The sequence below is a fragment of the Eurytemora carolleeae genome, unplaced genomic scaffold, assembly GCF_000591075.1.
Source record: "Eurytemora carolleeae unplaced genomic scaffold, Eaff_2.0 scaffold1372, whole genome shotgun sequence".
In the NCBI taxonomy this organism is placed as follows: Eukaryota; Metazoa; Arthropoda; class Copepoda; order Calanoida; family Temoridae; genus Eurytemora; species Eurytemora carolleeae.
In genome coordinates, this window is record NW_019397277.1 from 63,778 (window position 1) to 86,900 (window position 23,123).

The 23,123-nt window shown below is 35.2% G+C and overlaps 1 protein-coding gene across 3 annotated transcripts in view; it reads left to right on the forward strand.

Moving 5' to 3' along the window:
* Positions 1–22,653, forward strand: part of LOC111713213 (uncharacterized) — a 44,892-nt gene extending 22,239 nt beyond the window's left edge. For 2 of the 3 annotated variants that reach the window (XM_023488036.1, XM_023488037.1), the window contains exons 19-26: positions 16,099–16,178; positions 16,502–16,588; positions 17,786–17,854; positions 18,835–18,876; positions 19,214–19,297; positions 21,426–21,484; positions 21,680–21,746; positions 22,513–22,653. In XM_023488036.1, coding sequence (XP_023343804.1) covers positions 16,099–16,178; positions 16,502–16,588; positions 17,786–17,854; positions 18,835–18,876; positions 19,214–19,297; positions 21,426–21,484; positions 21,680–21,746; positions 22,513–22,638 — 614 coding nt within the window. In that variant the 3' untranslated portion in view covers positions 22,639–22,653. The other variant, XM_023488038.1, reaches the window with a different exon arrangement.
* The last annotated feature ends 470 nt before the right edge of the window (positions 22,654–23,123 follow it).

The following is a 23,123-nucleotide window of genomic DNA, read 5'->3' on the forward strand; positions in this document are numbered from 1 at the left end:
ACAGGTGCATACTCTGCAGAGCATCCATTGTACTGCAAGTAGTAGTTAATACGCTGTATTTAGGTTTTGTTATTACGTAAAAAAGGTTTATTGGTTTAGTTGAAGAGAATATTGTTACCAAAGCTGCCATGTGTTTATATCTGAATAACTTTTATTAGTAATAAATTATTAAAAGCCTAGTTTTAATGAATTTTAATAAATACTAAGTTACAATGATTTTTTGAATGATAATAGCTAATACATTATGAAAGTTGTTCAAATTCAATTTATAATTCTTTCCAATTTTGTTTAATAATCAACAAATGTCATTTAAGCACTAACTAATGAATTAATCTTCAGTTGTAAGTGATAGAATAATCTATTAAAATAATTGGGATTAAGAAATAAAACAGATAATAATCTTCTGAAGTAAAAATTAATTTATTATTAATAGCAGACAAACCATCATTAAATGAAATTGGGGTTGAGGCTCCCCCCTAACAAAGTGTAACCATGGGAATTTATTTCCAACAATGGTTCTTTTTATGTCTATTTAAGTTGTTCGCCCTGTGTTTAGAATGGAAAATGGAACAAGTAATTTTATCAGGCTGAGTTCTTTTTAATAAAGGTTACATTTGCAAACTATGGTTGGGACTACAAATAATTCTATTAAAAAAATTAATTAAAGTTAAGTTTTAAATTCAGATTTATTCATTCTTGTCTTCTTCCATAGTCTCATCTTCATTTTCATCATCATCATCTTTTTTCTGATCTTCCTGTCCCCATTTCTCTTGTAAGAGCATGGCAGAATGAGCACTCGCTTGTGAGCCGTGAACTTGCGCTACCTAGGTTTAGGATTTGTTAATGGTTTATGATCTTCCCACTGCTTTTTCAATGCTGACATTATGTTCTCCATTACCTATTTTTTCTAATCATGCAATAGCTCATAATTGCTGTTAGCCCAGGTGTATTGATAAAAGGAAGACAGTGCAGAACAGTTGAGGATTTCTTGGCTTTCTTAACATCAGTATACTTGGAAATGGCCCCTTCTTTTTCCTCATCAACTTCATCACCATTAAGAGATTTCAGAAAACCTTCCTTGATGGAGTCAAGTTCCTGGTTAGAACCCTCCTCCACGGCCTCTTTTGTGAATCTGGAGAATCCCTTTAATTCTATCATTAAAACATTCAAAAAACTTCAGTTTGTGTTTGCTGCTCTTCTTCTCAATTCTTCCACTCTTCACTTAAGTCTTCTTTTTCTTCCGAGGTAAGAGAAAAGATTTTTTTCGCCTTGAAAGAAAGTTTGATGAAGAACTGAACACAGGAAGTTTAGAACCAGCAACTTTATTAAGACAAACAAAACAAGGGGAACTCTCACACAACAACGCTTAACTACCATCTCCACCATGTTTTCAAGAAATAATTTTCTATATTCATATGTGGAAAATATTTCAAATTATTACTTTGGTCTGATTCTGAACTAAAATATTTAAAATCAGTCATGTTTTAAGAGAATCTACAAATCCCAAGACTCTCCTCTAATCTTCTGTGCTAACCTCATTTTGTTAACAATGATAGTTAAACATTTAGACAGGTATTGTGAGGTTACTGTCCTCCATCAGAGGAACCAGGTACATCTCTACCATTTCCTTCAAGGCTTCCATAGTAAAATGAGTAAATACAGTATTTGGATCATATAACATTCACCTCAATATGCAACCTAGTGGCCTAGTCCCTCTGACATGGTCAACCAGGCATCCAGGAGAACTGTCATTTTCTGTCCCCTGTCCCACATCTTTGACTTACAACCTTCATCCCTGTCAAGATAAGAATTTCTAGGTTGTTTCCTATGATTTGTAGTTCTTTTGGTCAATGTGACATTTTCAGATCTTGTGCATTCAAAATACATTATTATGCCTAACAGCTCTTCCTACACATCTTAGATCAGGAGTCCACTTTCAAGAAAACAAAACCATTGTTTACTCTTACTGTATATTTGCTTTCTATCTTTACAACTTAGTGATCACGTAGCCTCACCTTCTGCAACCCTGTGATCTTATTGTGTCCCCTTGGTGAAGACCATTCCGTATCTACTCATGACTTTGATGATTTGGTTTATTCCAGTAAAGCCATAAAGTGTCATCTCAGCTTCACTAAGTAACAAGTGTCTGTTCCTTTAATTGGTGTACAGAGATTTCAACTGCTATTAATCTTATTACAAATTTTAAACAGAATTTCCTTGAAGATTTTTATTAGGAGAACCAATGTTGCAACTCTATGCTATATTTTCAAAGGCATCAAAGAAAGCAAAGACAATTTTGCAAGTAAAAGACATTAAGGATGTCAAAAATCGGCACTAATGAAAATGATCAATTTTCATTTATATTATATTCTGATCTTTTTAGATGCCTTATTGAAAGGAGGTCAAACTAGAGGTCAAATATAGATGCTTATAGTAGTGCAAGACTTATTTGTGGTTGCAAAAATAGGAAAACTTATCTGGTGAAGCTAAAAGAGTAAAATAAATTATATTTTCTCCTATTTTCTGCAATGGGAGAGGGGGGGGGGGTGTGTGGAGATGTTTTAATTATATTAAAGGGGAAATTTGTTCTAAAACTAACACTTGGTCCATTTCTATCACGAGTGTTAGAAATGAGCCAAATCTGCAAATTATCTTTTCCAAGCATGTATAACTTTAAAACCAAGCTGAGTAGAACATAACTACACCATACATATTCAAAAAATGGTTTAAACTATATATTGAAACAATAAATGTCAACATTAAACTAATAATGAGGCGTGAGAATTAATTTTTGTGGAAACTTGATTTCATCCTCTAACATATCACTATTTTGAAACAATTACTGCATTTGAGCTCATGTTACATTTTTGAAAAATATCCTGGTTTTGAGACAATTATTTGAATTTATAGCAATGTCAAAATATAAACAAAATAGAAAATTAAAAACCTTTTTTTTTATAATTTAAAAATCATTATAGCAGTGAGAAATCAAAATATCTTTACCAGTACAAACGTTGGACCCACAAACGTCGGGTGGTACAAACCTAAGACTTACAAACGTCAGACAGTACAAATGTTGAACCAGGACAAACGTTGGACCAGTTCAAACGTCAGACTGGGACAAATGTCGGACAGTTCAAACGTCGGACCAGTTCAAATGTCAGACCAGTACAACATTCGGCTAAAGAAAAAAAATAATTTGAATTTTAAGATTTTTTTTTTATTATAAAGTTATTTTCTTTTATTGACTGGTCTAATAAAAAAGGGAACTTAGTTCTTGCCAATAACTCAAATATTCTCATCCCTAAACATTTTGCAACCTGGTAATGGTATTGACCTTTGATACTTTCAAACTTAAGTTGTTTGATCTTATAGATTTCATAGGTTGAAATATTAAAGGTTATACAACATCTGGTTGCAAAGATAAAGGCATTGAAACATCAGAGTTTGTGACAATTGAACTCAACTCCAAGTTGGTCTGTTGTTTTATACAGTGCTACCTTCGAAGGATGAGACTTTATTCAGTTGTCTTTGATTTTGATCACAACAAGCGAGAGATTTTTAATTTATTTCTTATACCAATGGTATTTTTTTTAAAACTCAACCAAAGCCGATGTTTTTTCTTACAATTGTACCCGTCTGAAGTTTGTACTGGTCAGATGTTTGTCTCAGTCCAACGCGTACCTTTGTACCAGTCCAACATTTGTACCAGTCCGATGTTTGTACCAGTCTAACATTTGTACCAGTCCGACGTTTGTACCAGTCCAACCTTTGTACCAGTCCTAGGTTTGTACTGTCCACCATTTGTATCGTCCAACATTTGTGGGTCAATATTGTTTGGTTCTCACAGTAAATATTTTACAAGCAATGCGGGAAATTGTTTCATATAAATGTGGGAAATTAACCATTTTATACTCTTATTTAACAATAAAATGTGAAACTAAGATTTATTTAATTTAATTTTCATATGATATTTTTTTACTCTCAGTGATTTATTTTGTAAGTTATGAAGTGTTGTTCTGAAAAGCGGATCATACTCAAAAATGGGAAAGTTTGTTTTGACTTGAAAACGCGATAATTATTCATATGTTAGTAAATCGAAACCTGAAAACAGTAAAGGGTTTTCACATTTAAAAAGAAGTCCATTTATAATTTTGATTTCAGAAAATAGTTTGAATTGGTAATTGTTGTCCTTGACATGCTTAATCAAATATTGATTATAGTTTTTATGATCAATTTGTGCCCATTTCTAACACTAGGTGTTAGAAAAGGGCCAAGTTGTATTTTTCGAAGTAATGTCCCTTGTATTTTATCTGTACAAATAAATCTTTTGGATATCCAAGGGGACCTCTGGTTAGATCCGGGTCGAATATACAGTGCAAGGTTAGAATCATTGCTAAAACGACCAAGTCATTGGGCAAGAGAGAAATCTAAATCTCAGTACTCAACCTGTTCTCTTATTTATCCTCCTGATTGTCTTCTTTCTACAATCTCCCCTGTGATCCATGAACTTGTGCTTCTTAGGTTTAGGAGTTGGGGGAAAAAGAACTTGAAACACCCTTATACTCTTATTCTCTTCAATAACAGGTTCCCCGGTCTTTTTCTTCAAAAATTTCGATTTCTAGTTTTTATCCATTGTCTTTATTTCCTTCTCTCTTCTTTGATGATTATATTTTTTCCCTTGAATCTAGCCAACCCATTTATTTGTGGTTGTACAATGAAGTTGATGGAATGTAGAGAATCTATTAATTGTTTATATTTTAGAAGATGAGAGGATGTTGGTAGAGATGTACAAGGCCATCAAGAAGAACAAGATGGATCTCAAGTATGAGGAGATCAACTGGGAAGAGGAGGATAAGGATGAGGGTGGGAGATAAAATCCTGGTGAGAGAAGAGTGGTAAAAACCTTCAACAGTCTCACAGTCCAGGGTCTAAGAGGAGGAGCACGTGGAGGAGTTGTAATCAAAGCCTACTCCCAGGGGATGAATGAATATAGACCATCATTTCGGTATAGAAAGCTGAAGCTAATGAGAATGAAGATGTTACAGCCTCGAGTTATGATTTCATTCAGCTTAGTGATCTAGCCAGAGATAGCAAGAATTAGGTTGTGGATATTATGGGGATATAAACAAAGCTGTCACCATAACCACCAAAGATGGTAGGGTATACAGGCATTGGTGAAGGCCATGTTGGAGTGTCTTGCACCATTCCATAGCCCAGATCCTGGTTGAAATAATAGCCACATGGTGACAACAGTAAACCCAGTATGGTGTTTGGAGGGAATGTCAAACTTGGAATAAGAGCAGGAGTGGCGAAAGAGCAGGATGAAATTTTGATGTACATGTTATATGATCCATATTTTGCAATTACTCATTCTACTATTGAAGGCTTGCAGGAGGCTGCTGTACCTAGTTCATCAAATGGAGGGCATTAACCTCATAGTATCTGTAAAATGTGAAAGATATGAGGGTGGCGCAGAGGATTAGATGAGAGCTCTGAGATTTGTAGATTAAGAGACTTCCCCCTGCTCTGTTCATCTTAATAAAGTTGCTGGTTCTGTGGGCTAAGCTCAGTTCTTCACCAAACTTTCTTTCAAGCCAAGAAAAATCTATTCTCTAGGAATTCTAATAGCTTATCTTGGCAGGGATGGGGGTTCTAAGTCAAAGATATGGGACATGGTACAGAAAATGACTGTTCTCCTGGATGCCTGGTTGACCATGTCAGAGGGACTAGGCCACTAGGTTGCATATTGAGGTAAATGTTATATGATCCTTGTACTGTATCTACTCATTTTCTATGAAAGCCTTAAAGGAAATGGCAGAGATGTACCTGTATCTGATGGGGGACAGTAACCTAACAGTACCTGCTAAATGTGTATCTATTATTGTTAAAGATATGAGTCTGGCCCAGAAGATTAAAGGAGAGTCTTGGGATTTGTATATTCTCTTCAAACTTGACTGATTTTAAATATTTTAGTTCAAAATCAGACCAAAGCAATAGTTTGAAATATTTTCCATATATAATATAAATATAGAAAACTCATTCTTGTAAACATGGCGAAGATGGGAGTTAAGAATTGTTATGTGAGACTTCCCCTTGTTTTGTTCCTCTTAATAAAGTTGCTGGTTCTTAACTTCCTGTGCTCAGCTCTTTATCAAACATTCTTTCAAGGCAAAAAAAAATCTTTTCTCTTAACTCAGAAGAAAAAGAAGACTTAAGTGAAGAGTGGAAGAATTGAGAAGAAAAGCAGCAAACACAAACTGAAGTTTTTTGAATGCTTTAATGTTAGAAAGCTGGAAGGGATTCTCCAGATTCACAAAAGAGGCCGTGGAGGAGGGTTCTAACCAGGAACTTGACTCCATCAAGGAAGGCTTTCTGAAATCTCTTAATGGTGATGAAGATGATGAGGAAAAAGAATGGACCATTTCCAAGTATACTGATGTTAAGAAAGCCAAGAAATTCTCAACTGTTCTGCACTGTCTTCCTTTTATCAATACACCTGGGCTAAGAGCAGTTATGAGCTATTGCATAATTAGAAAAAAAAACAGGTAATGGAGAACATGATGTCAGCATTGAAAAAGCAGTGGGAAGATCATAAACCATCAACAAATCCTAAACCTAGGTAGCGCAAGTTCACTGCTCACAAGTGAGTGCTCATTCTGCCATGCTCTTACAAGAGAAATGGGGACAGGAAGATCAGAAAGAAGATGATGATGATGAAAATGAAGATGAGACTATGGAAGAAGACAAGAATGAATAAATCTTAAGTGAAGAGTGGAAGAGTTGAGAAAAAGAGCAGCAAATACAAACTGAAGATTCTCGAACTCTCTAATGAAAGCTTGGAGCAATTCTCCAGATTCACAGAAGAGGCTGTGGATGTTAAAAAAGCCAAGAAATCCTCAACTGTTGTTCACTGCACTTATCAAAGCACAGGCTAACAACAATTATGAGCTATTGAACCAAAAGAAAAAACAGGTAATTGAGAACATGATGTCAGCTTTGAAAAAGCAGTGGGAAATCATAAACAATCAAAGACTCCAAAACCTATGAAGCGCGAGTAATGAGATTTTGATTTCTCTCCGGCCATTTCAAACACTGAGTGTTAAAATGGGCACAAATTGAAAGACTGGGTTTTTAGGATTCCAGCCGATATCAAAAGTTGTAAATAAATACTTAAACAACATTTGATTGATCATGACGAGGATAATGATTCCTGATTTAAAACTATTTTCTGAAATCAAAATTATAAAAAGACTTCTTTTTTTATTAAAACCCTTGACCATTTTTTATGTTTCTATCATATCCTGAATTTGAATCATCAACCTGTTTTTGAGACAAAACAAATTTTCCCATTTTTTAGAGCATCACTTGCATAACTTTCTAAATAAATAACTCAAAGTAAAAACTATCATATGAAGTTCAGATTAACTGCTAAATATGTCTAAATCTTAGTTTCCACATTTTATTTGTGAAATAAGAGTATACAGTTGATTTAAATTCCCATATTTTCTGGAACAATTTCCCACATTACTAGTAAAATATTTAATGTAAGAACAAAACAATATTAATATTTTGATTTCTCACTGCAATAAAGATTTTATATTATAAATGAACAATATGTTTTTCTTTTTTTATTTTGTTTAAATTTTACCATATCAAAAAATTTTGTTTTGTTGTAGGAAAATGCTTGAAAATTGACATTGATATGAATTCAAATAATTGTCTCAAAACCAGGATATGGTACAAAAACGCAACATGAGCTCAAGTGCGGTAACAACTAAGTCTTGCACTACTATAAACATCTATATTTGACCTCTAGATTTAAAATTGGGTGATGTTGATGGAACCAAACCTCTGTAGAGTAATTTAAGTAGACATTAGTTACACATATATTGAAATACATTTTGGTCTGGGGAGACCCTAGTCAGTTCTAACTAATGATATAATAACCATCAAAATAATAAAAAATGATAAAATCCTCAAGAAAATGAACAAACAAAGAACACTATTCAAAAATGGCTGTCAAATGGACGAAAGATGGAAAAAAGATAATTAGCAAATATTCACTTTTATAAAATGCTTTAAAACAATTATTATTCCTTGAGATTGATTATGTCATGAAGAAATAAAAACAAACTGTTTATGTGTATGTTTTTAAAGTGGTAGTGGGTGTCGATCTAATTAATGAATTTTTACATAAATTGGGGGAGGGGGGAGGGGGGCGGCTTGTTTAAGGAGGAGTATTTAAACCTTTTGAAAAATTGGACACAAACAATACCTGAATTACAGTTAACAATTAAATAAAAACTATTTTTTCAGTCCTAAAACTCTGAAGAATTTAGAGTCTTTTATTTCACATAAATTTCTCCCAAGGTCCAATACCTTCTCGGGTATGATATTTTTACATTTTTACTCCACATTGCAGGGCCTGGGCAGTACCCTAGAGCATTTTGAAACTGTCAAACTGCCTTTTACATTGCACTACTTTTGCCTCTTTGGCTTCTACACCTTTGAGTTCTGACAGTTTATCCCAATGGAGAGCGCAGAAAGTAGCTCGTTTTATGGGCCTACTGCCTCCCCAACCCTTCAAGTTAACTGAGCTACGCATTTAAGGGTTAGGTTGCCAATTAAACCTGGTTGTGTTTGCGTGAGTATTTCCCCTCCCCTTGTTGTTCGCTTGCTTGGGGGAGCCAAATGTTGTTTGCAGTTAAGGTGTCTGGTGCTGCAGTCGCCGTCAAATCCAAATAAGGATAGGGGGTCATGTGTTGCTGTGCATTAGCTGGGGTTTGCTCTCCCAGTCTCTTCCCTCCTACTACTACTTCCTGTACCCCAAACTGACCCTTTCGTAAATCTATATGATTGTCCATGTTGTAGTAAGTTTCCGGATGCTGATGAAGTGCCTGAGAGAGTTACCCAACCCCAGTCTGCTGAACAGCAGCTTCTGTGTGCTGGTAGACCAGTCACCTCTAAAGTTGATGGCAAATCTATTTATCTCAATCTCTTCCACTGATGCACCACTAACCCAGAGAGCCTCCTCTCTCATATACCTTCTCACAGAGTCCTTGTCATATGCACTTTCTGTCTGTATCTCTCCTCGGGGTTGCAGTTGTCTCCACAGATGATGGGGTCAATTACAAACCCTTTATCCTTCTTCCAGGCAATAATATCAGGTTTGACAAATGTTCCTTTACTTGCGATCTTAGGCTCTAGCTGAACTATGTATCCTTTTCTCTGTAATCCTCCTCTTACTAGTTGTGTCCCATCATGCCCCTAACTCTCAAGCCATGAGTTAATTAGCATATTTGATTGATGTGTTTAGAGTTAGCTGTCTGTCTGTCCAATCTGCAGGTCGGGTCCCCTCTGTCCCCTCTCGCGGCCCTCGCAGTTGTCTTCATGGCATTACATCGAACCTTTAACGCCTTGATGAACTCTCCTCCTATGGCCTGAAATAAAGGCTCTGTGATCCACCTGTCCCCAAATCTGTCGTGATACTGCAAACCCCTCCCGTCAGTCTTACCATACAACTCTTCTTTACAGGCTCTCCGTTCAGCTTGCTTGTTTTTAATCTGGACATCTCCTAGTCTCTTTACACTACTTGCTAACCTTATAGCTGCCTCCCCAGTGGTTCCAGACGACACCATTATCTAGATTAATGGATAGTCAGACTGTGTCATCTTAACTAGTCTACTCCTTCTCAACCGCGGTATTCAAGTAACCATAGATGGAATTCCTAGTCAGTGGTGTTGGCATGAAATATCGCTGTTGGGGTATCACTCTGCAGATGAAGCCATCTCCTAACATATCTTAACTGTCCGGTCTAAATTTAGAAGAGTTTTCAGACTAACAAGAACTAAAACTAGTGAATGGAGTAATCACGTTCACTTTCAGTGCTTGCAGCCTTTGCTGCGGTTTGAAACTTGCCTTGTCTAGTCTATCGAGCTGTACAATCAGTGTTTTCGTAAATTCCCTAATGCCGTATCTGTTGGCTCCGACCTTCAAATTAAGATACTTGAAGAATGTAGGTCTCCTCTATCTTAAATGCGGGGATGACCTTACTATCAATGGTAAGGTATGGTGCTGGGTCCACATAGCTTTTATTCAGTCTTTCATTCACACAGATAGCCAAAGTTGAACACTTCTTCAGGTTCATTTTCATGCTGCATTTACCTAATTCCCTTACTGCTAGTAACATGTTCTTAACAATACCTAACTCAGTCACAGCTACAGTTACCCCGTCATCTGCTAATAGAGCTTCAGTAATATCATACCCTCCCAGTCTCATCTTCTACATTATTGAACATATTTCCTGTGGCGCTTCTGGGTCAGGTACCCTGTACCCTATCCTAGGGTCCAACTTTTTGTAGGGGGCAGACTTCTGGCATCCTTGCCTTATTCCCATAGTTTGCTTGATATTCTTTTCACTACCTTTAAATTGAATCTCAGCTTCCTTGTACACAAGAGCTATGTACTCTATCATTAACGCAGGTATTCCAATCCTCTCTGTGGATTTTCAGGATGCTAGTGTGTGCTAGCAAATCAAAAGACTTAGCGACGTCCATAAATACTAGAAAGAGGTCTTCTTTCCTCCCCTTAGCACCTTTTATCAGATGTTCTATAATAAAGGCCTTTTCGGCTATATCATCTCGCAGCAGAAAAGCCTTCTGCCTTTTACTAAGCGGGAGCCTAATTTATCTCTTAGCTAATACACCATGATATAGTCTCAGCAACTGGCTTGTTACCCTTATTGGCCTGTACTGCCCTGGATTCTCAGGATTTGCATTCTTTGGTACTAATGTTACAGTTCCCAGTCTCAGGAATTTGGGAGTGTAACTAGATCTCTGGAAGATTAGTAGCATAGTGTCGAGTATTTGTACTGAAATTTTCATTGCATCAGACTTCTTTAGCCCATCTAGCTCTTTAAGATTTTTTCAAACCCTCCTTTACCTCATCCATAGATATCAGAGCTGAATAGGTAGTATCCAAAGGTAGGTTTACTGTATTGACTTTCACTACACCTTCCGGTTTTCTTGAGAAGATACTAGCCCAGTACTTCCTGCTCGGGTATTGCCTGTGTAACTTCTAGATTCCCAGATAACATTGCTTGGATGCAGCGCGAAGGGCTTCGCTAGTAGAATGATTGAGTTAGCTGCCTCAACCTTGCCTTCTCATGTTTCTTACTTATAAATGCTTGTTTCTTATCTGGTTTTCTTACTGGTTTTGGTTTTGGGTTTCCTCCCCACCTTACCCACTTTAATTGTTCCTTAGCCCAGTCATCAATAACCTTCCTGTCTGTACCCACACCCGTCTCCTCCTCAGGGTCCCAAACTTTGCCAATTTTATCCTTGTAAATCCTAATGCTCCTTGAGAATCTTACAATGTTCATATGTAGCATCCATTGGTTCAGATGTCCTTGAGTCCTGTCCAGTGTCCCAGATGCCGGACCCCTCCTAGATGGCCCTTGACCCTCACCCCTGCCCTCCTCTCCCTCCACTGAAGTCCCTTTACCCTCGTCTCCAGTTATGCGCAAACCTTCCGTAGTTATCTTCACCAATTTACCCTTTACAAGCTCCTTATGAGCCTTATTCCTTCTCTGTCCCTTAATTGCTTCCAGTGATCTTCCTGGGCAGAGTGGTAATAGTGCTTCATTCATGAACCTCGCTCCCTTCATCATCAATGCAGCTTCCTAATCTGCTAACTCAGCTGGTGTCCATTGCACAAATCTTCTACTGTTATGGTCTTCTTTGGTTGCCTGATCAACTAAATCCTTGTGTATCCTCGCTAAATGCACTGACAGGCCCCGCCTGTTCCCAAAAGTTCAATTTCAAAAAAAACACATCGCTCCTCCCTCCGATGCTCCCTCCCCTTGCTTCTCCACCTCCCCTTCCTCCCCCACCTAAACTTGGATGTTCACCCCCCCCCCCAGGGGAATCCTCCAGGGACAAAAAAAAACGTCCATAGTCCTCGCATGAGTCGTCATGTGAGTCCAACCAGTTATGTTCTGTACTTAAGTTCATCTTGTGAATCACCCTTTAGTGCAGGTACAGGGGTGAAGACCCTGCACCGTACACCAACTGTAAGTTAGTAAGTGCGTCAGTCAGTCAGTCAGTGCGGCCTTTGCATTTGTTTTGAGACGTGTACTAGTGACCAGATCTGGCAAAGGTAGGTGAGATCCCAAATATATACCAGTCTTCTAAGGTGTTAGCATCAACTACTGCCCCAGATGCTAGGGAGTAGTTATGTTTCACCACTGAAATTCATCAGCCATAACCACCAGTCACTATGCTCTCACTTGAGAGAGTCATAGTGGTCTGTGCTACATATTGAATTTTACCCTTCTCACATGTTATACAGTAAACTATATTTCTGGTCTTACAGTTAAAAGTGCAATTAATCTCAATCTTCTTACTGGTATTAAAGGATTGTTAAAATGTTCCAGGCTCTATGTAGGGACAAGTTAGGCAATTAAAACCACAAGTATTAGCCTCTTTGGTCTCATTCTAGACGGATCTGGAATTCTGGCTTTATCCCTGATATTAGGAGGTCTCCTACAGGTAACCAATGGGGGATATTGTTAAGCCTCCTTCTTCCAAGGTTCCTGGACTATGGTTCTCCAATGTTTCTGTATAATTGAGAAGATATAAGGTAGTTGAGGATCAAATGCGATAGAGATAATAACCTGATCTGGTTTCTCCTTTTTCTTCCCTTTTTTTAAAAGCAATTTCTCTAGGTATAGCTTTAGCTCAGACTATAGCAGAGTCCACAATTGATGAATTGTAATCCCTGTTGAGAAAAAAATCTTTTAGTTTTGAGAATTGTGAATCCCTATGTTCTGGTTTGCTGAAAATTTGTACAATTCTGTATGCAAGTGAATAAGGTATGTCGTTAGAGATATGTGATGGGTGGCAAAATGATGTTTGACCTCCTTTCAATTAGGGGAGCTAAAGAGATAAAAGTATAAAATCTCTGAAAATTAGTCATGTGAAGTATCATATCATGAGTGTTTTAGGTGTTCCGATTCCATTCAGAGAACCTTTAGGCTAAAGATGATCCCAAAGGTTTGCGTTGACCTCCAAATGCTGTATCCATGACTATTCCAGAACATATGGAACAGTCCCTTTGATGCAACTCAGGGATCTCTGGGAATGAGTCAATACACACCCAGACCAACGCAGTAAACACAAGTTTCCCTGCACACATAAGGTTTTGGGTCCTGTGCTTCATACAGCACAAAGATTATAATATTGTTACAGTGTTCCTAGTAAAAAAAAACAGAATGAGGTTGATCATGAGGAATTCAGCTGGATCCTCTGAAGACAAAGACATTGATTCCGTGGATCTTGCACCCTTTAGTAGTTGTCACATCACTCCTATCCTGACAGTGCCTGCTGAGGATAAGGATAAGTCCGGAGATGGAGACTGCAGAGCATTCACCTGTTGAGGCTGAGGTTGATCCATCAAGGCCACCTACCCATCTAGGACCCACATCTGATGAGATCCTTGCTCATGCATTTGATAAAGTCCAGGATCTACTCCATCATGTAGGTAGTCATATTTCAACCCCTTGAGTAAGGAGGACAGCCACCTCATTGAAGGGTTAAATAACATCCTTGTTATAGAGGTAAAGTTGAACAGTATTGTCAATGCCCTCTGAGAAGAGATCTCCAGAGATCCTTCCAATGATAATCATTATCCTGAACAATAAATAAGGATTATATTATAATATCAATAACAGTTATTAATATAATGTTTGTCATTACATATTAATCCATAATAATAATAATAATATGTTTAGAAATATATATATATATGTAGACACAATGTTATTAATTTCATTTACTGGGAATGTTTGGGTCAATTCGAATGTCCAAATACAACACAAATGTAATTTTTTTTTGATATTCTATATTTTGAATTATGGTTTTTTTCAAATTATATATTCCATATAAAGTACGAGACACTCAAAAACTAGGATGATCATTTTAGGAAAGTTAAAAAGAAAATGGTTTGCTTTAGTTTTGGACATTTGAATTTTGATAAGCCAGTTGTGGGACATGATGAGCTGGGAGCTGCCGATCATAGCAGTGTTGATCAGGATGCACTGTTCAAGCGGATCCTATCCACTTGGGGGACTTAGTCCTGTTGGCTATATACTTTTAGTTATAGTATTCATTCAGAAATTGTTAAAAAAAAAAAAACATTAAAGGTTATTGATCAAAATAGTAATCCAAATTGATTAAAAATGAACAACATAATAATTTAAATTAATAATGCACTTTAAAAAATATTATATAGTATAGTTTATTTCAGCCAGGCTCAAATTCTTTAAATTTGGCCTCTGCATTAAGATAGAGAAAGATATTTAATTTGTTTCCTTACTTGTTTCATAAAATACAGAGAAGGTGTGTATAAATAGTTATATTTTATTGAAATCTAACATGTTATAAGCTTTGTGCAGAAACTGCCAATCAGGGGCGTTTTAAGAAGTATCAGGTTTTAGGACACTCCCAAATACGAAAAGAATAATGACGGTTGTACTTGTACAAATTTGTCCTAAAATTGTCACATGCCATCATATTGGACTTTAAAGTATGTGATAAATCAGAACTGAAACTTGAATTTCTCCAAATCTTTGATGTGGTTTTTTTTCAGAATTCCCTTGGTCAAAAATTTAGATTTTTTACATTTTGAGTTCAGGTTGAACCCAGCTCTTTAGCGCAGATTTAGTTTCTTTCCTGAGTCTTTTTAAACTTAATTCGTAGATTTAATGTGTAAACTCTGGTATTTGCACCTATTTTTCTGCATTTATGGAGTTGAAAATGAAGGTCAATGACCTATGATATAAAATTTTTTCGTCATCCGTGCACCATGTTAATAGCCCACACTAGAGGTTGCTTTCAACATTTTTGACTCATATCTTCATTTTTAGAACCAAACACAGACTGTATAACGTTTGGTATCACAAAGTTTTGTTTTGTTTAGATTTTCTTAAAACTAAAAATATTGGTCACAATACATAATCCAGAGTTCAAACGCAAAAAACGATTCTAAGTTACATTCATTCAAACATAATTGATAGCAACTAGCTACCTTGTAACCCCCCCCCCCTTGCTATGCCTTCTGGAACCACAGTGCCTTGGTGGAAGGGAACAACTATTTTTGAAGATGTAAAATTAGACTTATTGAATTGAATTGGTAATTAAGTTATATAGATCCAAAGGTTAAAAAGTTAAAAATATTTTACACACTTAATTTTTAATTGATCATTCCAATACTAGATTTTTTTACCTACAGTTGTTGACATATGACCCAGACTATGTTTGCTTATTTGTAAGGTTGGCTGTAAAGGTTGGCTGTAAATGTTGGCTTTAAAGGTTGGCTGTAAATGTTGGCTGTAAAGGTTGGCTGTAAAGGTTGGCTGTAAAGGTTGGCTGTAAAGGTTGGCTGTGAAGGTTGAATCTCTCTCTCTTCCACTTCAAGGCATTAGTTGCAAAAAATCTCGATGGATGTATTTCAAACCTCGAAAGCATAAATAATGTAATGACAATGTTTAAAATGTTTTCAAAATTGCAGGGTATATATTTATAAAGATAATAAACTATTGTAATGATGATATTTTGAATTGTTTGTTTAACGAGTTTACATTGTACATAGTTAGGGGTATAAGTAAAACTTACTATTAGGTCTTAAAAACACAAAAGTGGAGTGATGAGTTAAAGGCTAAAACATAGGTAACTTCTGAAAATAAATGCTGGGTTAAAGGATGTTTTAGGATTTTATTTCTTCATCACTTCAACTTAGATTCTGAATTTTTGTTTATGAATTGACGGAGGTCTGAAAAGGTTTGGTTTGGTATGTGTATTCAGGCTTCGGAGAGAAAATTTTAACAAAGACGACCTTCAAGAGGATTTAAGAGGATTTGACAACAACAGTATTAATTTGATAATTAAGATTTTGAATTCGAATCTTTGTTTTTAATCCAATAATAAATTTGTCATAAATTATTTTGAATCTATATTCTTTTAACGACTAGTTGGCTTAAAATAAAAATAATAATAATTTAAATTTTTTAATATTTTTGTTGAATATATGTTTGTGTAGTTAGACTAGATGATGTTTTCCCTGTGTCTGGTGAAGATTGGAATGCATCAGCAAACACTGCTTTTAAAAATGTTACTTTGGTAAGTCTTTGTTGGAGGGTATATGGGTCTAAAGGAGTGTTCCCATATGTCCCCTTTTTAAAATCTTTTTATGATCAATAATGAATGAGATTTACACATTTATCTTTTGGAAATTATTTTTAATTGTGGTTCTCTATAAAAGTGATTTGCGGATATTGCGTTAGAAATACAAAAATGAAACTTTCATAATTAAACATTTTTCAAGCTAGAAAAGGCGACGATGTCTTTAATATTATTGATATTTTTGATCAGATAATAATGACAAGGGTACCATTGTGAGTCGAACATGTGATGCTGAGCTAATGTTTGATATTTGTGTTTAGGGAAAGGAGTTCCGAATGTGCCTGGAGACTCCTGCAGAACCAGATCAACCTCTAACTGTATCTCTTTATGAGTCCTACTCTGATTGTGTAGGTTTTTATCTTTTTTAAATGAAATAATAATAAAATTGAAATCAACCGTATATTTTGACTTCTCTTTTGTTTCAAAGCCATTGAATTAAGACACAAACATTTCATAAAATTACCTATAACACTATTATTTTGGCATGACGTTATATTATTTTTGGACTTAAATTTTCTCTATATCTAGAAGGTTCTCGCTTTTTTAGATTATATATTTTTCCTTGCTAAAGCTCGGGACAAAATTAACTCTAAAATGGCTTGAACCTTCTCGATAAAAAGAAAATTTCTGTCCAAAAACTTTGTAACACTGTGAACCAAAATAACAGTGATATAAATAGTTATTAATTATGCAATTGCAATTTTGTTCAGCGGACATCTGACTTTATCGCCAGACTATCTGACAAATTCCAATCATGAAATAAGTGCATTACTTATTGTGCTCACTAGTTGAAATCTGCCCTACTGGATTTAAATTGTGGGAACATGAGCCAGTGGCATATAGACGCATGTGGAATATATTTTTATTTTTAAACATTCATATCTTATTCAGAGGCGTATTTAGGGGGGGGGAGCAATGGGGGTAATGGGGGCTAAGCCCACCCTGGATCAGTGAAATCTATTGATTTCAGTGGGTTTTCAGGCCCTAACGGGTGCTGTGCCCCCCTGGAGAAAAAAATAATTAATCCCCCCTGGACAAATTCCTGAATACGCCCCTGGACACTGGACAGGCTAGGGGGCCGAGCACTGCGGCTAGGACAGATACATTTTTATTTTTAAACATTTATATCTTTTTAATTCTAGATCTTACAACGCTTTTGAGGGTACCGTACCGCTATAGATGGAGAGTCACTTGAAATAATGTGCACACTCCCTTTAAACTCTTGTCTACGAAATTGCTTTTAATAATCATCTCGATGTTTTGTCCAATTTGCATTGAGTTTAATATTTATAAAACACAAAACAAAACAAAAAAGTAAAATAGTTTGTTCCAATTTTTGAACAAAATCCTGACACTGTTAAATCCCTGATATTTGTATTGTAATCCTGAAATCAGGGTCGCAATGTTCGATTGCAACCCTAGGAATGTCATTTGGAACCCAACAAGATTTTATGAAGCCTCGGCATTGTAATATTCCCTCCTATATTTATACCATCCACTTTGCCTCTCTGTAATCAAGAGATAAACAGTTTTTATATTTGAAGGATGTTAGCATTAATTCCTTGATGGTTTATCTCAATCATGCACGATGCAAGGATAGGAGGCATATTCAGGTAGATCAAGTATATCTAATCTATTTCAGAGATGTATATCTAATCTATTTCAGAGGTATATATCTAATCTATTTCAGAGGAGTGTATTTAATCTATTTCAGAGGTGTATATTTTATCTATTTCAGAGATGTATATCTAATCTATTTCAGAGTTGTATATTTAATCTATTTTAAAGGTATATATAATCTATTTTTGAGGTGTATATCTAATCTTTTTCAGAGGTATATATCTAATCTATTTCAGAGGAGTGGATCTAATCTATTTCAGAGGTGTATATCTAATCTATTTTTGAAGTGTATTTCTAATCTATTTCAGAGGTATATCTAATCCATTTCAGAGGAGTATATCTAATCTATTTCAGAGGTGTATATTTAATCTATTTTTTGAGGTGTATCTAATCTATTTCAGAGGTGTATCTAATCTATTTCATAGATGTATCTAATCTATTTTAGAGGCGTATATTATCTTTTTTAGAGACGTATCTAATCTATTTTAGAGGCGTATCTAATCTATTTTAGAGGCATATCTAATCTATTTTAGAGGCGTATCTAATCTATTTTAGAGGCGTATCTAATATATTTGAGAGATGTATCTAACCTATTTTAGAGGCGTATCTAATCTATTTTAGACGCGTATCTAGTCTATTTCAGAGGCGTATCTAATCTATTTTAGAGGCGTATCTAATCTATTTCAGAGGCGTATCTAATCTATTTCAGAGATGTATCTAATCTATGTCAGAGATGTATATAATCTATTTTAGAAGCGTATCTAATCTATTTTAGAGGCGTATCTAATCTATTTTAGAGGCGTATCTAATCTATTTNCTCGGGGGTTGAAGATTGGACTAGAACCACGCTTTGAATCTTAAAAGATAAAATTTGCAACAAAAAACGAAGAGAAAATATATCATTGTTATATTCTAGGTCAAGTTTACTAAACCTGACAGTGGAACTAAAAATAAACATAATTATTTATTCTAGGTCAAGTTCATCAAACCTGACAGTGGAACTAAAAATAAACAGGCCAGTTTGCGTTTTACTTTATTTAAGAATTTGTGTTCTGATTTTTAATAGTTGTTTTTTATATCAATTTCATTCTCTTAACTTGTAAATGCATTTTCCTTACATAGATTTTTGATTAGCCTAAAGAAATATGATAAAATTTGTCACCGATAATTGATATATTCCAGAAATAAACAAATACGATATTTTTTGCTTGTTAGAAATTCTGCCGAAAATAAGTTTTTTTTTAAATAACTTGTGAATAACTACAATTATAAGATCTTTCCTGAAAACATGTAAATAATTTTTAATTAAAAATAATTTAAAAAAAGTTTATTTAAATGTGATGTTTGTTTAGGGGTTTAACATGTTCAATGCTAATATTCTACCTTGGGGACCTTTCCCTCCACGCCTTCCACAGCCACGTCCTCGACCTTTAAAGGTATACAAGTCAGAGCTTTTGATTTGTCCAGCTTGAGATCAAGCATTGATCTCCTCTTTTTATTAATCTGCAGATTAATTTAATCTTATATCCAGGAAAGTGTATAAAATTCAACCAATCGGAGTGCCGATTGAAAAACCTGAAACAGCCAATCAGAAGCAAAGAAATTTTGCGATGAAGTGGTCCAAAAAAAAATCAAAAGTGTCCACAATGGATACAGAGATATAGCAATCGAGATTAAGGGTATCATGAATACCAAAGTGAATAAAAACTAAACAGGCAGAATAAAGACGACTAGTTGGTTTGTGTGATGTAATTTCACGTATAGTGCTGGAATAAAGTGTGTAAACAAATGTTAATTTAGTGCTGAGCCCGTTCTCTCCATCAGAGGTCGTGAAGTTCTCGTACTTTGGGGGACGATAGTTTGGCCGCTAGATGTCTCACGCAAAATTCTTTTCTAATAGATAGATAATTCATACGAGAGACATATAGCGGCCAAACTATCGTCCCCCAAAGTACGTCAACTTCACGACCACTATCTCTTGAGAGAGCGGGTTCAATACGCTGAGTACACTCAGTACGCTGAGTACACTCAGTACAAACAGACTATAAGGGCCACGTAATATTATTCTAAATTACTTGTGACATGAAATGTCGTCATCCAACTACGAGTTTGGTCCACTTTAGTATTTATTCACTTTAATCAAATACAAGAGATTTTAGCTCTTCAAGTCAGAGCTTTTGAATTGTAAATCAAAGGATCAAGCATTGATCTCCATCTTATGCAGACCTTCGGATAATGTTATTTTCTCTTCAATGGAGATCATACCCTGCAGGGATAGCTTTATTAGAGGAATTAAGCATTTAATCAGATTTTAGTTAGCAATAGTAAAATCATATAACTATAAAACCTCACTTAATTTTGAGTGTGAGTGCAACCCTGAAAGTCAGATTAGATTTTATTTATCCTCTGATTAGAAGTGCCCTCGTTTGATATCAAGATCAAAATTGATTAAAAGTTCCGATCTCCGTTCAATAAATCGTTCAAAAGTTTCGACCTGAGATTAAAGAAAGGTATTGTTACCTAAACCTGATTTTTAATTTTTTTCCCAAAGAATTCGCCTCACACTTTAATTTTCTAAACCCTCTATCTTAGCAACCTGATGTTTTAACCTTAGTAAGATATTTGAAACATTCAACATTATAGATCTAATTTTTTCATATCAAAGGTCTACGAAACCAGAGATGGATTGTTTAAACATTAGATAATTCAAACATACAACATTATATATCTAATCTTAAAATATCAAAGGTCTACGAAACCAGAGATAGATTGTTTTAAACTTTAGATATTTCAAACATTTAACATTATAGATCTAATTTTTTAATATCAAAGGTCTACGAAACCAGAGATGGACTGTTTAAACCTTAGATATTTCAAACATACAACATTATATATCTAATCTTATAATACCAAAGGTCTATGAAACCAGAGATAGATTGTTTTAAACTTTAGATATTTCAAACATACAACATTATATATCTAATTTTTTAATATCAAAGGTCTACGAATCCAGAGATGGATTGTTTTAAACTTTAGATATTTCAAACATACAACATTATAGATCTAATTTTATAATATCAAAGGTCTACGAAACCAGAGAAAGGATGTTTTGTGTGGAGTATCGTTAATCTTAAACAATCTCAATATCTAACATGGGAACTTTTTTTGAGATTAATTGCTTAATCCCGTAATCAAAGTTACCCCTGCAGGGTATGACCACTACAGGAAATTGAAGAGAAATTGGTTCATCCGTAGGTCTGCACAGGGCATATCATAAAGATGAAAAATCCTGAGATTTAAAAGTTCTGACTTCAGAGCTGAAAACTTTTGAATGGAATATCCTTAATTCAGATCGGTTATTAATCTGGAGATTAACAACAAGAGAAGAACAAGCATTATTTAATTTCGAGAATAAGAAAAAAAGTGGATCAAGCATTAATCCCGATATCCACCATTCAAAAGTTCCCAGCTCTGGTTTCAATTTCATCAATTGAACACAACGATTCTTATGTGAATCTTAATGAACTTGAAATATCAAGTTTAAAATGTTATTTTTTTATTTAGGTTTTTACTCCTGGGACTGAGATCAAGTGCAAGGTTGTAAGCGTTGTTTCACCAAATAGGTTTGTTCATTCAGTACAGTAGAGTACAGTACAGTACAGTACAGTACAGTTAGGTTTGTTGATCATTCTCACAAATAAGTTTTTTATTTAGTTTTCCCACCAATTTTTTTAGACTTTGGAAATCTCGAAATGTTTTTTACTAAATAAATGTTCTTTCTTCTTTGCAACAATTTTTACTATTTTTATTCTGAATAGGATCTGTGTCATTCCAGAAGAGTTCATTTCTGAAGAGATAAATCTAACAACACGTATTATAGAAGAGGTAACAAGAGAGTTTTATAATTGTAGAGAGTTAATTTACTAATCCCTTTTACATACAGAGAGGTAACAATAGAGTTTTATACTTGATTATTTTAAATTTCAATCTCTCAGAAACCTTTAGTGGGGTCATGTGAGTTGCCACATCAAACTTGGGCCCGATCGGTTTAGTCGGTTTAGATCGGTTTAGTCGGTTTAGTCGGTTTAGTCGGTTTAGTCGGTTTAGTCGGTTTAGTCGGTTCAGTTGGTTTAGTCGGTTTAGATCGGTTTAGATCGGTTTAGTCGGTTTAGTCGGTTTAGTCGGTTTAGTCGGTATAGTTGGTTTAGTTGGTTTAGTCGGTTTAGTCGGTTTAGTCGGCTTAGATTGGTTTAGATCAGTTTAGTTGGTTTAGTCGGTTTTGTCGGTTTAGTCAGTTTAGTCAGTTTAGATCGGCTTAGATCGGCTTAGATCGGTTTAGATCGGTTTAGATCGGTTTAGTCGGTTTAGTCGGTTTAGTCGGTTTAGTCGGTTTAGTCGGTTTAGTCGGTTTGACGATTATTGGATACAAACAGATAGACAGAGTATATATATATATATTTTCCATCATTCCTATTTTTTCTATAAATGTGTCGGTAGGAAGAAAGATCGTGGTGTTGAAGGAGCTGAAGAATGGGGTTAAAGGTCTAGCTAGGAATTCTATATTAATGTCTAGTTAGGAATTCTAGAATAAATGTTTAGCTAGTAATTCTAGTATAAATGTCTAGCTAAGAATTATAGTATAAATGTCTAGGTGAGGAGGGAGGGCGTGGTGTTGAAGGAGCTGAAGGTTGGAATTAAATGTTTAGCCAGGAATTCTAGTATGTCCTTCTGTAGAGGGGTCCTCCTTGAGGTCGGAGAAGACAGGTTGGTGATCTAATCATTCCCCAGATAAAGTGATAGTTGAGAGAAGCTTGAGGTCATTTTTGATCTTTTACATAATATGCGGCATTCATTATTAATGATAATTGGTACAAGAATTTTCTCCTATCAGTAGTTTAACAAATGAAGATCAAAGACGACTTTTATGTTGTCTCTCAACTCTATACGGTCCCTGGGCACATACTTTATGTTGGGTGTTAAATATGCTGTGCTAAATTGTGAATATAATTTTCGGGTAAAAATTATTGTAGGAGATTGGGTAAAATCTCCAGTTGATGTTAAATTTTTAGTTTTTCCCTCCTATTATTCAACAGTTATTGAAACTTTTAACATTGAATTGCCTAGATTCGTTAAAATCCAAAGTGTCTTATTTTCTCTTGTTAAAATGTATTACATGAGTTTTTTCCGGCCCAAAATAAAATGTTTTAACCAAAGTCCATATCATGATGAAGGATGAGTTTTATTTTTGATAGAGTGCAAGAG